The sequence below is a fragment of the Cydia pomonella genome, chromosome 1 (assembly GCF_033807575.1).
Source record: "Cydia pomonella isolate Wapato2018A chromosome 1, ilCydPomo1, whole genome shotgun sequence".
NCBI lineage: Eukaryota > Metazoa > Arthropoda > Insecta > Lepidoptera > Tortricidae > Cydia > Cydia pomonella.
This window is the reverse complement of record NC_084703.1, coordinates 15988176-16006677: the sequence shown is the minus strand read 5'-3', so window position 1 is coordinate 16006677 and position 18502 is coordinate 15988176. Positions and strand designations below refer to the sequence as shown.

The window sequence follows — 18502 nt, the reverse complement described above, 5'->3', positions numbered from 1 at the left end:
TGTATTGTAACTCGCATGCGATGTAGAGGCCAGGTAGTTGTAAGAAAATCCATTACTGTATTGTTTTTAATCCTTTTCCAGGAATAGTATGATTTATTGACCACATATGCTAGAATTTCAATTTTAGCGTTCCGCATTCAGGTGCAAATTAGATTACATTTTCAGGAAATGTGACTTGTCTTTAAATGAATCATCAAAGCTGAATTAATTGGAATATATTTGTTGCTTTGGAAAAACCTTGTGTGGAGCCTGGAAAAGGGTTAAAGTAAAGAAACGCTACGAAAATAGATACATACTCCGAATAAATCGTTCTTCAATGTTGACTTCAACTAACCAAACAGAGGGGTATCAAACTAGAGCGGTCAAATGGGAATGAAGATAAAACACGTCGTATAATATGATAGCCGTTAATTTTAACATTATAATTCTTATAAAAAATTATAAATATTATTAGATTGAGACTATCTTTTAGTACCTGTAGTAATAGTAGTAGTTTTAAGCAGATTTTTCAAATAATAACACAAGACAACAAGTTACAATAACAAAAACCTGTCACTGTCAGTTGTGTTTTTTTTTCTTTTACAATTATAGCCTGGATGCGAGTACTTTAGTACGTCAGGTCAGTCAGTACTTAAAGTCCGTTTAGTACTTTCGATTTTTTTCAGATTGTACATGTACCTTTTTAATTCCTAACACTATTGGTTTATACTATTTGTGACAGTTTGTTTACATCATAATCATTAGAGTATCATCATTACTATTGATATTTTCGGTAAACATGGATATTTACATGAAAGTATGAAGCGATAGCTAAATACAATGTGCAATTCGGAAGAAAGATTTCTAAATGATCGCCAGCAATTAGACTATTCCTACATCTTAGAGTATTTCCCGTTCATTTAAGTGTTATACGTGTTTTTTTAATAATTATCTGCTGCTGTGTGCATGGTCTGTTAAATTATTGGAAAAAGTAAAATTATTTATATCGCATTAGTGCATCAAGCGAAGCGTTTGACATGTCTCTGAGTGCATCATAGTACATTACGATACAAGTGCGAAAACTAGATACCTATATCGTATAACGTTTTATAGTACATGGCCCTTTAAATTTTCGATACAGTCCCGTAATGTGCTAATTATCGCCCTACAACTACTACTACTAGCACCATATGGTCTGTAAAGTACATTAATATATTTTGTGGCTCTAGGTTATTAAAAACCCATTTTTAACTTAAAATTGGACAATAAAAAATATGTGTCGATCGGAATTTAATCAATACAAACCATTTTAATTTTAACGTATTATCTATGCATTTTTTTTCTCGCAATGTAAGCACGGAACGTTAATATTATAGTTTTTAGCAAAGAGCATAATTATAATCACTACGTTTTAGTTTGAGATATGTTTGACATAAAGTTAAACACTGAAGTTGACATTGACACTTCTGGCGTGGGAATAACTAGTAAACGAATTCATTGGGATTTTTTTTTTTTAATCTTTATTTATTTATTGAGGGTTTTTAAATAAATGCCACCCTCATAGTGGCTCTCTAACAAAACTACACCAGACTAATTTTCACTATTTCTACGTGCTATGATATCGATAACCATAGAATAAAGGAGCCCAGCCTCTTCCGAAGCAGGGGATGCTAGGATGCTATTGACTCGGCCGAGGTCATAGGAACAGACATTAAGCAAGCGACGCTGTGCGACACCTCGGCGACATTCCATTGTTATATGAAACACGTCTTCAATTACTCCGCAAAAACGCAAAATTATTCAAAGGAATGTGGCCAGATCGCAATCTAAAGGCAACAATTAGATCCTGCCCGTTCAACTTACAAAAAGAAAACCATGGGGCTCGAGGAAGTGAGGGTTGAATCGTTTTGTACCATATGCCCTTTGTGCGAGATCTTTCATCGAAATATTCAGACCACCTGCACATATTCTTGACTTTGTATAGAATATCAGTAAACCAAGGAACATTATGGCACTTTTCACTCATTTCGGATGCTTCTCTAGCCAACCGATCCACCAACTCGTTCCCCACAACACCGCAGTGAGAGGGAATCCATTGTAAAATAACTTTCTTTTTGCTTTGGGAATTTTGTGAGACTCAACATATGCCACTGCTTCCATTTAGGCAATTGATTCCCCAGTGAAGACGGAGGATTGTGAGGGACATTTGTATGATAAGAGGATGTGGTATCTAGGGATCCAAACTGCTGCTCCCACACAGCTATTGGGGCTCAATTTTAAAGCATCAGTGAAGATTGGTAAGAAATCTTGCCATTTTTCCAATTCTTTGTTTAATTTAATATTAGTTCCTGGATCATTTTTGTTGATATTAAAATCTAAAATTACATTGGGGCAGTAAGTTAAATAATTATATTCAAATTCAAATATTGGGTTTTTCTCTGTGTTATAAAGTGAGGAAGGGAGGTTTTCAATTTTTCTAAAGCTGGTAATGAATCTAGGTATTTGTTTATGGGTCCAATATGCATTTACAGATACCACAGATGAGAGAGCCTGTAAGCGAGGAATGAGGGGGTGATTGGATATCCAACAAGCCCTCAAAACATATCGGTCTGCAAGGAGTTGCCTATGGAGAAAAAGGCGAGCTTCCACACACTCAACCTGCATGGCATTCTTCGATGAGGATCTCATGGCTCCAAGAATGATCCGAAGACATTTGGCTTGGATAGCATCTAACTTTTTGAGAGCTACTTTATTGCATGGTTCTAGAACAAATGAACCATAGTCCATTTGGCTACGAATTAGGGCATTGTAGACAAGTTTTTGGCAGTAGGAATGAGCGCCCCACCAGACCCCAGACAGGGATCGGAGCACATTAATGCCATTTTCACATTTGTCAACAACATGCTTTAAATCAGGAACACCTGTCATTTTGGAGTCAAAGATAACACCCAGGAATTTTACACTTCTGCTGTTGGGAATAATCTGGTCTTCATAGTGGAGAACAACATTAGGAATGGAGTGGCTGCGTGTAAAAGTGACTGTGCAGCTTTTGGAGGGTGAAAGTGAAAGGCCATGTTCATCCAACCAGTCTTTGAGGTACACTAACGCCTCATTCAATCTTGTAGATGCATCATCTACATTGTGGGCTGTGGTATAAACCACCAAGTCATCGGCATATTGCAGAATATTGCAGAAGGGGAGGACAGATTGCTCAACATCAAATGTATAAAGATTATATAGAAGAGGACTGAGGACGGAGCCCTGGGGAAGGCCTTGCCATACAGTTAAAGGTGGGTGGAAGGTATTCCAAGTTCTGATTTTGATGGTTCTTCCCATGAACAGCTTGCAGATAATTTGTACAATTCTCGCAGGTGTGCTCAGCTGTAGCAGTTTTGCTCTGAGCAGAGGGAGTTGCACATTGTCATATACCGATGAGATATCTAGGAAGCACCCAACGAGTTGCTGCTTCTTAGAGAGGGCCAGTCTAATATCTGAAGTTAAAATGGTTAAGCTGTCCAAGGTGCTTCTTCCCTTGCGGAATCCAAATTGGGTATTAGCTAGGATTCCTTTATTCTCCACCAACCATTCCAATCTGTTCTTCACCAAGTGTTCAAAAATCTTTCCCATAGTTGCAGATAATGCGATGGGGCGATAGGAAGAAGCTTGGCGGGAATCTTTGCCTGGCTTCAAAATTGGAATTACAACTTGAGTCCTCCAATCCTCTGGGACCTCACTAGACATGAAAAACAAATTGAACAGTTTTAGAAGGTGGTCTTTGGAAGGAGGGCTCAATTTATGGATGAAGCAATATGGAATGCCTTCTTCTCCAGGTGAGCTGTTGCGGAGACCAGTTAAAACCATGTCAAGTTCTGAGATAGAAAAGGGGTTGTCAAGTGGAACTAAGTGCGAAACGTAAACTGGGTTTAGACAGCACTCTTCTGGGACAGATGGAGGGGCCAATTTGCTTGTAAATTCTTCCAGCCAGATAGAAGAATCGCAAGATGATGAGGGATCGGACTTAAAAGATCCTCGGAATTTCTGCATATTTCTCCAAACCAGTGATGATGGGGTTCTGGGATTAATATTTTCACAAAATCCCTTCCATCCCTTCTTTTTTGTTTTGTTAAGGAGGCGTTTTGTTTGGGCAGAGATTTTTTTGAAAGCAGTAAAATCTGTAGTGAGGCCTGTCTCATTATATATCCGTTCTGCATCATCTCTCTCTTTAACTGCTGCAAATGAAAAAAAAATGATTTTTCTTAGGAATAATTCTTGGAATTGGCGCCTAGCCGTTTTTAAGACATGATTTTCTGAGTTATTTGAACTTAACAGATTAAATATTAAAGGTACTAATTCCTGGAGTAATAAAAATAATTGTACCTAATCGTTTTTTCCTAAAAATAACTTGAAAAATTATAATGCCTGCAAAAGTGTAATAGCAAGAAAAATATAAATGAGTAAAACTTGGAAACCACAAATAAAATGGCTCTTATTATAATTGAATATGAAGGTACAAAAATTTAGCTTTTATAGAATTTATCAATAACCACGGGAATATAGCGTAATAAAGTACACCCGCCATTCTGACTGTCAGGATGGCGGGTGTACTGTTTGTTGGTGATAACTTTAAGTACCGTGAGGTACAATTTTTTTAAAGGAGGTACTAAATAGTACAAACCGAAGTATTCTCATGCGGCTATTAAAATCGAAATCGAAATTCACAAGAAAGCAGGCGTTAGCGTAGCGTAGTAGGCGCACTTTGAAATTGATTTTAATTGTGACGCTCTCAAGCAAAAGGTACCACATCGTCATAACCTTTCGGAGCGTCCTTATGGCAAACGACAATGTTGTAACTTTTTGCTTGAGAACGACACAATTGTTGACCCATTTACGGTTTAAGCAAATTCGTTGTAAATACTAACGCTATGACATCTCCAATGTAAACGATTAAAGCCCACGACTCACCGATTAAAGTCCGCGACTGTACCTAACTTGTTGGACTAAGAAAATAACTTCTGGACCTTATTTTATCTCATATAAATCAAGAGTTTCGTATCTTACCATCTTTTGGAAATGTTACCGGTAATATTGGTAACTTACTAGTAACATTCCCAAATGGAAACTTACTGGTAGCGGGAATGTTTCCGCAGCCCATCACTAGTGATAAAGCAACGCAACCTAAATGTGTTTGGAGTTGTTAGAATTATCTCGATGAGTGCTATTAGTTGCCCAGCTTGTACCAAAAAATTATTTTTGTCAAAAACTTAATTTGAACATGGACGCACACTATAGAGCAATAAAAATCTAAACGTTTGTATGGGTTTCACACAGAAAGACCCATTGCTATGGGTTTTAAGTGTACATTATTCTGATTATGTCTAGGTACAATATTATCACTTACGCAAGAACAACACATCGTAAATAAAAGTAATAAAAATGAAATTACTTTATATTTATTTTTCTTTTCAATCTAATTTTATTGAAGTGTTATAAGCGAGTGGACGGAATTTGAAAATCAAACAGCATGATGCACTTCTTCAATCAAACGCTACTTATTGCCGTTACGATTTTGTTTGCTATGCATTTTGTTAATGCGGTAAGTGGTTTTTCTAATATACGATATATTTCGCATATTAAAAATCACCGGATTTCGATAGAATACACCTACGCTTTGTTTAATTGCTAAATTGGCCTCTCTCGGTATCACTGCACAATGTCTGCCGTGGTACGTGGTACGCCTATCTCCAAAATGGACAAAGCCAGAACAACATATATATTTATACAACCTCTGTATATTTACGTTTCTCTCATCAGGTTGTGAAAAGCATAAGTCATTATGAGCATTAACCTGTAGAATGCAGACATATTCCATTCCTGCTATGGCTACGGCATTATTGCTTTTTTTGTATCAAAACATACGCTTATTTTGCAACTTTTCATATTGAACCTGACTGTAATGAAATCTACTTCCAGTGTTGTGGAGCCCACGGAGAACACCGCATTAAGCCACAATTCCACAGAATTGCTTTACCCAATCGAAAATCCCTTTTCCGTTTACGAAACAGTACTTCACCCTATTAGAAACTCTACTATCAAACTCTCTTTAACTTAAAAATTCTACCTACCTACTTATGAGGTTGTTATATAACAGGCGGAATTTCAAAAAGCCTCTGCAGTAGACTCAAGAAAATTACAAAATGTACCAAAAACCACAATGGCTATTGAAATACAGAAGATTTTGGCTCAAATTCAGGATACCAAGATTGTAAGGAATAAAGGTCACGCCCAAGAATTACTGAAACAAATGAAGAAAGTATTTCAAGCTGCCACTACTAAGTCTACAATGACCAGATGTCCTTTCGCAAGGTGCAAAGCAAAATCTACGCGACCAATTCATTAATTTGTTGAAACGCCCATAAACCGAGAATTAAATTCTGCATTAAAATCTACAGATTTTGTCTGGCTCTTTCTTTTAATAACATAAAAACTTCGCTAACTAGTGGCTCTCTTCACAGAGAGCTTAGTTGAAGACCTCGCGTAAAATATAATAAACTAAATGTAATACTTCTCCGCCGTTTAATAAAAATTCGTCGAAAAAATGATTTAATCATCAACCTGCCCACAAAATTACACGAGAATCGGATGAGAATTGCGACTTGTAGAGAAAAACCCGGACATACTAAAGCATTTTTGACCAAGCTAAAAAGGAAACCTTCGCTAATGCTCGGTCAAAAACTATATTTCCATTACTCCTTTCAGGTGACAGAATTCTAACACTACCAGTACCTTTGTGTTCGTTATTTTGAAGTATCAAAACTACCCTCATAGTAAAACATTTTTTATTTAGGTACACTCATGGACTCGCGGATTTTAGTCGATGAGCCATTTACGGTTTACTTTACATTGGACATTTCACACTGTTAGTATACACAACCAAATTAACTTGAACCCTAAATGGATCAGCAAACAAAGTCTGTGACCGTACCCTAGCTACATATTATAAAGATTATAAGTAGGTACCTAGAAAAATCGTTTTTGCCTTTTGCTATTAAAATATTGCCACATAAATATGCAAACGATGCACCAAACATTTATACAGATAAGGGTGGGATGATAAATATAATGTGTGTTTAAGCGCGTCTGCTAGCTGGCGCGGTTGCACGGAGCGGGTTGAGAACAACGAAAAATAGTATAAACAACGGTAACTGGCGCGGACGCGTGCGACGGATTTTAGGGCTCCAATACATGATGGCCCAGCGTATGTCAGTCCAAGGGACGCATTCATGCGTTAGAGGGAGCAAGTGATATTGCTATCTCATTCCACCGCATAGCTGCGTCCCTTAGACTGGCCTACGCTGAGACATCGTGTATAGGAGCCCTTATCTACAATGGCAACCGCGTGCGTGCGCCCCCTTCGTGCACCTGCGCCAGCTAGCGGACGCCCTTAGCTTTTGACGCGATTATTTCCAAATCAACTACCATGTTTTTAAAAAATTTAATTCATGACTCCTATTCCTTTTGAAATTCACTTTGCGCCAAGGAAGCAAAAAATAAATCTAGTTCTTTTAAGTATGCTTTACTTTAAAAAGATTTTTTTTGGTTTTTAAATAATGTACCACTTTGTAATCGTGATTGATTTATGTACATACTCCGTGTATAATACTAGTTTTATAGTACTAAATGATGATCTAAGGTAAGTCACGCACGCAGAAACAACAGACGGACACAGGGGTATGGCGAAACCTAACTACTTAACTAGGTAACCCTAAAAAAGAGAAATTCAACCTTATTTTACGTCGTAGATAACAGATGTTGACACTCGAAAGATGCTAGCTGGAATCCGTAGAGTGCATTATAGGAAAACGTCATAAATGGCAAGTGCCAAATTACAATACAGAAATCACTAACAAAATTCGATATTAAAAAAACATTTTATAAAAATGTATTCAAACGATTTTCGTCCTTTTTACATTCAAGTAAAGAAAGAAGAAGAGAAAGGTGACAAGTATGCCAGTATCAATATGGAAGTAAAACGTATATCTATTCCAGAGCCTCATAATCCATTTACGAAGAAAACTACTTTTACGCAAACTTACCCTTCGACGTTAGAGCCCGCGGTACCGCGGAAGCCTTGCTGCGGTTATTGTGGATAGCCTTTTTCGTTTGACATGCAAAATAAACCGGATAATCTCAAGGAAACGAAAAGCCGACCTCTCATGAATCTCCTCTGTGTCCTGTGGGCCAGAAGCATCGGTAACGTGTTAGGTTCTTCAATGAGATTGATATCCTGTCACTGCATGTCTACAAATGTATACCTTTTTATTTTACAATCATATTCACATTTGTCAGATTATATTGTACTAGAACTGTCTGACTTGGAGGAAGTTGAAGAATTCAAAACGAACCGTGGCCCGGCGCGACAATAAAGAGTATTTTGATTAAGACAACAGATTACTTATTGAATGTTGTAGATGTATTTTATATCCGTGGCCGTGTGTATGTAAAATGAAGTGATGATTTGCAAATGAAAGTCTTGACAAAGATCGTAAAATTATAAACTTGTCGAGATGATTTGACAACTTTGAGGTGAGTACAGCCTTATCATATTTAATCCACCTGTTCTACCCGCAGCCTAATCCTAGTAGGTACATTTTATATTAATTTCACAATTATAGGAACAGGCAAGAGCAGCATTCACCCAGTTCCCACAAGGTTGCTGCGTTTCGCTGCTTCCTTCGCTGTGCCGATCCAATGTTGTCCCTCGCCCAAAGAGGAACGAGCCAGACCTGTCTCCGGTGATCTGACAATTGTAATATTTTTAATGTTATCTTACCGCAGAAATAATCATCCAGTATGAAATCTTTGTTAATATGTTCCTATACCTATTTAAGTCCTACATAGGTATACACCTAGAACCTAGCAAAGTTGAGCGAAACAAGAAAGTAAGTTATTTGTTTTACAAGGGACAAAGTTGTTCTTTAACCGCTCGTGCTAATAACCACGGGCGTAGCGAGTGGTTCGATAAGTGGGATCTTGAGCGTTGCGAGGGTTTCAAGGCACGAGGGTTAAACAAACTTTGCCTGCAAGTGAAACACAAAAAATTTCACCACACCAACGCGAGGAAAATACTAACTGAAATACCCAAAAAATCAAACCAAATCAAATGCAAATGATCATAATAAAGAAATTATCATTCAAAATCATCATTTAAAAGTCAATTCTACCACAGCTAACATAAGAAAACTACTCAAAATTTGCATCTGATTACTTTGCCCCACATGTGGATAATATGCAAATTTATCATTAGTTTTTGAACAATCAAGAGGGCATTTACCAGTTGGTGTGGTAAATAGTGGCTGGCGCGTTATTTTTTACGCATGAATCCAATGCGCGCGCAAGGCTAAGGCGCGAACGAAATCGACAAACATCCAATTTCATAATGTAAAAATACTGATATTTTCGTATTTCTATTCGACGGATGGTGATCAAATCGATAAAATGTTATGTTTATTCATTAATGTAATTTAGGAGATAATTTAATCTATAAATTATGTTTGATGTAATAAAACCTCTTTGGTGGCACGTCGTATGCAACACGTGTGCTATGTTCATTACACACATTGGCTTTCTTATTGCGCGCTCGCTTGCAGCTCGCGCGCACAATATCGCCTCGTGTGTAATGACCAACTTAGCACACTTGTATCACAATGCACTATTACGATACAAGTGCAGAAAATAAATTCGCAACGAGTGGTGATAAATTAAAATACAACCGAAGGGAGTGTTTTAAATCGACACGAGTTGCGAATTACCTATTCGGACGTGTATCGAATAACGTTTTAGTGCATATGGCTTTATAAAGTTTCGACATAAGCACGGAACACTGACATAAATGTACTACCTCAATGGCACGGAAAGTAGCACCATATGCACTGTAGAATAAATTACTTATGACATTTTCAGAACTGGGTCACAGTGTGATCACACTACTACTAGTAACGGAGCACGCCGACAACGATCTCGAGCATTTGATTCAATTTGATGGTACGATTAGCACGCAGAACCCAACGAGCGCCTTGTGCCATTTACACAGAACATTCCTAAATAGTTCATCAAAACATCAGGGCCACCCTTCGCGTAATCGCGTATGTAGTATATTACAACTATTTATTTACCTATTAGAATTTATTGGCACCTAGTTTAGAAAAAAGGTATCGTTGTTGCGGTGAAATGATCTCAAATCTGAAATCTATTCTCAATTCGAAATATCTATCAGTAATAGATGTTATACTAATATAAAGTCTGACCAGTAATATATGATCACGCGCTATATTGCGGAATTTCATTGGAACTAACATTTTCGTATTAACTGAACTGTCACCCTATGCATGAGAATAACAGCGTCCTCTTCACAATGATCATATATATTCTGGTCGGTCTTTAACAAAATTTGGTACAATAACTTTCTTTAATTTCCTATGTTCCTACGCGAACGTACTGAACGTAGTCAGTTTTAGTCTAGCGAAACCACTTTAAAGATGCGTTCTAGAATATTCGAGAAACCGCTAGCGCAAAGGTCAGTGTGCATAGGCTCTTTTTGATCGCAAAGTGACCATTTTACAATTACGATGTCGGAAAATACTTTTCAGAGGGAGAGTATGTAGAGCTACTAAAATTCGCGTTGCGTCGCTGGTTCTCAGTTGCGATTCTTCAAAACATATTATTTGTATACAAATTATATACGTCTATATGGTTAATGTATAAATAAAAAGTTGTGAACCTCTAATGATTTCTTGAAAAAGTACCTTGTCATTTAATTACCTTCCTGTTTTATTAGGGTTCCGTAGCCAAATGGCAAAAAACGGAACCCTTATAGATTCGTCATGTCCGTCTGTCTGTCCGATTCTGTCACAGCCACTTTTTTCCGAAACTATAAAAGCTATACTGTTCAAACTTGGTAAGTAGATGTATTCTATGAACCGCATTATGATGTTTACACAAAAATAGAAAAAAAAACAATAAATTTTGGGGGTTCCCCATACTTAGAACTGAAACTCAAAAAATCTTTTTTCATCAAACCCATACGTGTGGGGTATCTATGGATAGGTCTTTAAAAATGATATTGAGGTTTCTAATATCATTTTTTAGGGTTCCGTAGCCAAATGGCAAAAAACGGAACCCTTATAGATTCGTCATGTCCGTCTGTCTGTCCGATTCTGTCACAGCCACTTTTTTCCGAAACTATAAGAGCTGTACTGTTCAAACTTAGTAAGTGGATGTATTCTATGAACCGCATTAAGATTTTCACACAAAAATAGAAAAAAAAAAAATTTTGGGGGTTTCCCATACTTAGAACTGAAACTCAAAAAATCTTTTTTCATCAAACCCATACGTGTGGGGTATCTATGGATAGGTCTTCAAAAATGATATTGAGGTTTCTAACATCATTTTTTTCTAAAATCAATAGTTTGCGCGAGAGACACTTCCAAAGTGGTAAAATGTGTGTCCCCCCCCCCCCGTAACTTCTAAAATAACAGAATGAAAAATCTAAAAAAAATATATGATATACATTGCCATGTAAACTTCCACCGAAAATTGGTTTGAACGAGATCTAGTAAGTAGTTTTTTTTAAATACGTCATGAAATTAAAAAATTTTTTTTTTTTTCAACATACCCATACATGTGGGGTATCTATGGATAGGTCTTCAAAAATGATATTAAGGTTTCTAATATCATTTTTTTCTAAACTGAATAGTTTGCGCGAGAGAACCTCCCAAAGTAAAAAAAAAGTGTGTCCCCCCCCCTGTAACTTCTAAAATAACAGAATGAAAAATCTAAAAAAAATATATGATATACATTACGATGCAAACTTCTAACGAAAATTGTTTTGAACGAGATCTAGTAAGTAGTTTTTTTTTAAATACGTCATGAAATTAAAAAAATTTTTTTTTTTTTCAACATACCCATACATGTGGGGTATCTATGGATAGGTCTTCAAAAATGATATTAAGGTTTCTAATATAATTTTTTTCTAAACTGAATAGTTTGCGCGAGAGAACCTCCCAAAGTAAAAAAAAGTGTGTCCCCCCCCCTGTAACTTCTAAAATAACAGAATGAAAAATCTAAAAAAAATATATGATATACATTACGATGCAAACTTCTAACGAAAATTGTTTTGAACGAGATCTAGTGAGTAGTTTTTTTTAATACGTCATAAAATTAAATTTTTTTTTTGTCAAACCCATACGTGTGGGGTATCTATGGATAGGTCTTCAAAAATGATATTAAGGTTTCTAATATCATTTTTTTCTAAACTGAATAGTTTGCGCGAGAGAACCTCCCAAAGTAAAAAAAAAGTGTGTCCCCCCCCCTGTAACTTCTAAAATAACAGAATGAAAAATCTAAAAAAAATATATGATATACATTACGATGCAAACTTCTAACGAAAATTGTTTTGAACGAGATCTAGTAAGTAGTTTTTTTTTAAATACGTCATGAAATTAAAAAAAATTTTTTTTTTTTCAACATACCCATACATGTGGGGTATCTATGGATAGGTCTTCAAAAATGATATTAAGGTTTCTAATATAATTTTTTTCTAAACTGAATAGTTTGCGCGAGAGAACCTCCCAAAGTAAAAAAAAGTGTGTCCCCCCCCCCCTGTAACTTCTAAAATAACAGAATGAAAAATCTAAAAAAAATATATGATATACATTACGATGCAAACTTCTAACGAAAATTGTTTTGAACGAGATCTAGTGAGTAGTTTTTTTTAATACGTCATAAAATTAAATTTTTTTTTTGTCAAACCCATACGTGTGGGGTATCTATGGATAGGTCTTCAAAAATGATATTTAGGTTCCTAATATAATTTTTTTCTAAAGTGAATAGTTTGCGCGAGAGACACTACCAAAGTGGTAAAATGTGTGTCCAAAGTGGTAAAATGTTGAACGAGATCTAGTAGTTTAAGTAGTTTTTTTTAATACGTCATAAAGGAACCCTTCATGGGCGAGTCCGACTCGCACTTGGCCGCTTTTTTCTAAACTGAATAGTTTGCGCGAGAGACACTTCCAAAGTGGTAAAAAGTGTGTCCCCCCCCCCCCCGTAACTTCTAAAATAACAGAATGAAAAATCTAAAAAAAATATATGATATACATTGCCATGCAAACTTCCACCGAAAATTGGTTCGAACGAGATCTAGTTAGTAGTTTTTTTTTAATACGTCATAAAAATTAAAAAAAAAAATTTTTTTCATCATACCCATACGTGTGGGGTATCTAAGGATAGGTCTTCAAAAATGATATTTAGGTTTCTAATATCATTTTTTTCTAAACTGAATAGTTTGCGCGAGAGACACTTCCAAAGTGAAAAAAAGTGTGTCCCCCCCCCTGTAACTTCTAAAATAACGGAATGAAAAATCTAAAAAAAATATATGATATACATTGCCATGCAAACTTTCACCGAAAATTGGTTCGAACGAGATCTAGTTAGTAGTTTTTTTTTAATACGTCTAAAAAATTAAAAAAAAAATTTTTTTTCATCAAACCCATACGTGTGGGGTATCTAAGGATAGGTCTTCAAAAATGATATTTAGGTTTCTAATATCATTTTTTTCTAAACTGAATAGTTTGCGCGAGAGACACTTCCAAAGTGAAAAAAAGTGTGTCCCCCCCCCTGTAACTTCTAAAATAACGGAATGAAAAATCTAAAAAAAATATATTATATACATTATCATGCAAACTTCCAACGAAAATTGGTTTGAACCAGATCTAGTAAGTAGTTTTTTTAATACGTCATAAATGGTACGGTACCCTTCATGGGCGAGTCCGACTCGCACTTGGCCGCTTTTTATTATTATTTTAGCACTTAACTATCCATAATTATTAATATATTGAAGCATTGTTCTAAACAATTAACCCGCAACTGACATAAATATACAATTTTTAACCGACTTCAAGATTTCAAAAGGAGGAGATTATCAATTCGTATGTATGTTTTTAGGGTTCCGTAGTCAACTAGGAACCCTTATAGTTTCGCCATGTCCGTCTGTCTGTCTGTCTGTCCGAGGCTTTGCTCCGTGGTCGTTAGTGCTAGAAAGCTGAAATTTGGCATGGATATATAAATTAATAAAGCCGAGAAAGTCGTACAATAAAATTTAAAAATTTAATTTTTTTAGGGTAAACCCCTACACGTAAAGTGGGGGTGAATTTTTTTTTCGCTTCAACCCTACTGTGTGGGATATCGTTGGAAAGGTCTCTCAAAACGAATAGGGGTCTTAAACAAACATTTTTTGATAAAGTGAATATATTCGGAGATAAACGCTCCGAAAGCAAAAAAAAAATGTGTCCCCCCCCCCCCCTCTAACTTTTGAACCATAGGTCCAAAAAATATGAAAAATTTTTGGAAGTAGAGCTTTAAGTTATCGCAAAAAGTTTCCCCTTCATATCATAGTAAAAAGACTACTATACTTTCAGCTCCAGATTAGCTTATTGTGACGGAGGAGTAACTACGGAACCCATGGCCGGACATGCTCTTGGCCGGTTTTTTTTTCTTTTTTTTTTGTTTTTGAAAAATTTTGAAAAAAATTTTTTTGTTTGAATTTATATATATATACAGATTGGTCCCGTTTTTATCAAAACTCAGTTCTGATGATGGGATCCATGAGGAATCGAGGAAACTTCAAATATGAAAGGCATACATATAGTGATTTTTGTATTTTCTTTACCAAATCAAGCATTAACATTAAAAAAAGTGACATTTTACGAAGTGGAACTGCTGATGATGATCAGAGTGGAACTCTTCAACGACGCATAGTACACGTTTGGCGATCTGTCCTCTTCGCTGTATTTGTTAAGCAAATTCGATTTTCAAGACAAATTTTTGTCAAGTTCGAGTTCTGATGATGGAGTCCATGAGGAATCGAGGGAACTCCTCAAATGTTAAAGGCATATACAACGTGTCCCAAAACTCAACGATAAGCCGGCACCAGAGGATGGAGCTGCTTATGATTAGTCGAGAAAAAATAAGGAAAAAAATATATCTCAATTATTTTAGAAATTACAGAAAAAAATGAAATTCATTGAAAATCGACATCCCTAATGGTATTTTTAACGACCATGTCTACAAATATTCAAATATTACTGTTTTTTATTTTGTTTTTGGAAACTTCAGTAGCCCTGCTATCTAACACAGTTCTTAAAAATACCAAAATACATGTGGTTTTTACACAAAAAATAATCAAAATTCATTTTGTCCCTACAATTTTGAAAGATTGTTTCTTACAGTCCACTTTCAATCATCATGGTGTAAAAAAATAGTATCGACACCACTATGGCAATTATTTTCAAAAGTTGACGCAACTAACCAAGATTCCAAAATGGTATAATACTTTGGGAAACCTAGTCACAACAAAAAACAACGAATTTTTAAACAAGAACCGACATTTTTAAATGTTGATATTAATCACTTTTGAAAAGGGTTGTTGTTGCAAGTTTTAAAATTTCAATGGAAAATGTGGGTAGTTAATACAATTTTCAAGTCAGTACACTCTGATCCTTTGTTCGCTGTGCACCGTTCCGTATTAATTGATGTGGCTCTCATACTAACAACTCTTGGCTTTGCTTTTTGGACTGGTGATCTGCAAACTGTACTGACCTGGCATTATTTTGGACTGTGATTGTGTTTTGTGTATTGGACTACCGTACACACCGTTGGAATACGCTAATATGCATCTCATTTATGGAGAATGCCGATGCAATGCTAACGCTGCTAGCAGATTGTATCGAGAAAGGTACCCAAATGTTCAAAGACATCCGGATTATCGAGTGTTTATTAATGTACATCAAGCCTTTGTGGAAGGTCGTTTACCATTTGACAGGAGACACACTGGAAGACCTAGATTGGAACGCGATGAAGAAGTTCTCAATGAAATAGAAAACGATTCAACTACCTCGGTACGTGCCATAGAACTAGCTACGGGAATACCAAAAAGTTCTGCACATCGAATTCTAAAACGTCACAGACTTCACCCATATCACTACAGGCGTGTGCAGACGTTACTACCGCCGGACTATCCACATCGGGTCGCATTTTGCCGTGCGATGCTGCAAAAGCACAGGGAAGATCCCCAATTCTTAGACAAAGTTCTATGGTCGGATGAATCAACCTGCAAGAAAGATGGCTATTCAAATCTACACAACTTACATAGTTGGAGCAATGAAAATCCGCACTTGATGAGAGAAGACAAATCTCAGTATCAATTCAAGGTTAACTTATGGACGGGCATCTTAAATGGAAATGTAATTGGACCCTTTGAGTTACAAGGAAACCTTAATGGTGATGGCTATTTGACCTTTTTACAAAACGACTTGCCTGAATTATTAGAAGACGTGCCTTTACGTGATTTACAAAACATGTGGTTTCAAAATGATGGTTGCCCAGCTCACTATGCCCGTGCAGTGCGAGAATACTTAAACCAAGAGTATCCAGGGCGTTGGATCGGGCGACTTGGTCCTATCTTGTGGCCACCCCGTTCGCCCGACCTGAACCCCCTGGACTTCTTCTACTGGGGCTGTCTTAAAGACAAAATCTACTCAAAACCCATAGCAACATTGGACGAGCTTCGCCAAAAAATCACACAAGCTGCGGATCATATCAATGGTAGAAGATATGCACGACGGATAAAACGATCATTTCTAAGGCGATGTCATGTCTGTATTAATGCCGGTGGCAGGCAATTTGAACATTTACTGTAGTATTAATTATGTAGTAAATGAATTTAAAAAAAAGGAAAAAAAAATGTACTATTTCTTTGCATTTATTCAACATTTTTCAACAACAAAAATCCTTTTTTGGGTACAGTAAAAGTGATTACCGCCAACATTAAATAATGTCGATTCTTGTTTAAAAATTCGTTGTTTTTTTTTGTGACTAGGTTTCCTAAAGTATTATACCATTTTGGAATCTTGGTTAGTTGCGTCAACTTTTGAAAATAATTGCCATAGTGGTGTCGATACTATTTTTTTACACCATGATGATTGAAAGTGGACTGTAAGAAAAAATCTTTCAAAATTGTAGGGACAAAATGAATTTTGATTATTTTTTGTGTAAAAACTACATGTATTATGGTATTTTTAAGAACTGTGTTAGATAGCAGGGCTACTTAAGTTTCCAAAAACAAAAAAAAACAGTAATATTTGAATATTTGTGACATGGTCGTTAAAAATACCATTAGGGATGTCGATTTTCGATGAATTTCATTTTTTTTTCTGTAATTTCTAAAATAATTGAGATATATTTTTTTCCTTATTTTTTCTCGACTAATCATAAGCAGCTCCATCCTCTGGTGCCGGCTTATCGTTGAGTTTTGGGACACGTTGTATATAGTGATCTTAGTATTTTCATCAACAAATCAAGTATTTACATTTGATGGAGTGGAACTGCTGATGGTGATGATGAACAGAACGGAACTCTTCAACGATGCATAGTTCACGTTCAACGTTTGGCAATTTGTTCTCTTTGCATGTTTGTCAAGCAGTTAGGTTTTCAAGGCATATTTTTATAATTCTATCCTATTTAGTTTTGAAATAATTGTCTGGTGCTTTATTTCATGCATGGTGTGAAATAATTTATTTTAAATACAGTCCTATACCCTATTGCGGGGATCTTACCAGTCAACCATAGGCCAAATCCGAAATGTGTCGAGGTGGGTGCAGTGACAAAAAAAAAACATGTTACCTCCTTTTCTACGAGTAGATAGTTAGGACGTAGCGTAGGACGCTGTCTTTTTAATTTCATTGTATGAAATCTAAAATCAACAATAATCGTTCTTTCACTGGTCTCCCTCCTTGAAGTCGGTTTTTTTTCTTAAAAAATATTTTTTACCTTTTTAGCACATAACTAAGAATAGGTGCTGTAGGTATTTTATGTAGCAAACCTACGTAAATAAATGAATCCATCTTATTTTATTGAAGCATTGTTCTAAGCAGTAAACACGCAAGTGACATTAGACGAATAAAAACTGCAACCGCAGTTCATAAGTTATGCGAGCGAGGATGACGTGTAAGTATTACTGAAAACATTTTTTACCGTAATACCATTACTAAGCAAGAAATATACATAGCCTGATTGGCTGCCTACGATTTATACCTATGGTTCGGCATGGTGTGAAGTGAACGTGTAATCCGTTTTAAATTTATTGTGCGTATTTATTTTATATTAACTACATACCTGTTATGTACACTACACAATGCAAACATGTACGGTAGACACATTATCAGAGTGATCACGTTACTTTATCTCGTTTCATCGTCTGCCGCAACGAGCTACTTACACATCTTGTGAAATCCAAAAGAAGGAAATTAAATCATAATTATTTTAAATGCAGTCACAGGAAGATGCCGAGTTGGAAGCTGATTTACTGGGAAAAGGAACAAAGGTAATGATGATTTTTCTTCTTTGATAACATGGATGGGTATATTGGGTTGAGTATGAGTTGTCCGTTACTATTGCTTAACGGCATCGTTGC

The 18502-nt window shown here is 36.0% G+C and overlaps 1 protein-coding gene and 1 long non-coding RNA gene across 2 annotated transcripts in view; both read left to right on the top strand.

The window, feature by feature from the left end:
* The first annotated feature begins 1275 nt into the window (after positions 1-1275).
* Positions 1276-10762, top strand: LOC133516853 (uncharacterized). The gene is made up of 5 exons (XR_009799291.1): positions 1276-2276; positions 2511-5572; positions 5950-8562; positions 8652-10121; positions 10626-10762. It is a non-coding gene; the product is annotated as an uncharacterized LOC133516853 (long non-coding RNA).
* A 7364-nt stretch (positions 10763-18126) lies between these two features.
* Positions 18127-18502, top strand: part of LOC133516639 (peptide transporter family 1-like) — a 51046-nt gene continuing 50670 nt past the window's right edge. Inside the window, exon 1 of the mRNA XM_061849659.1 lies at positions 18127-18412. Coding sequence (XP_061705643.1) covers positions 18356-18412 — 57 coding nt within the window. The 5' untranslated portion in view covers positions 18127-18355. The remainder of the gene's footprint in view (positions 18413-18502) is intronic.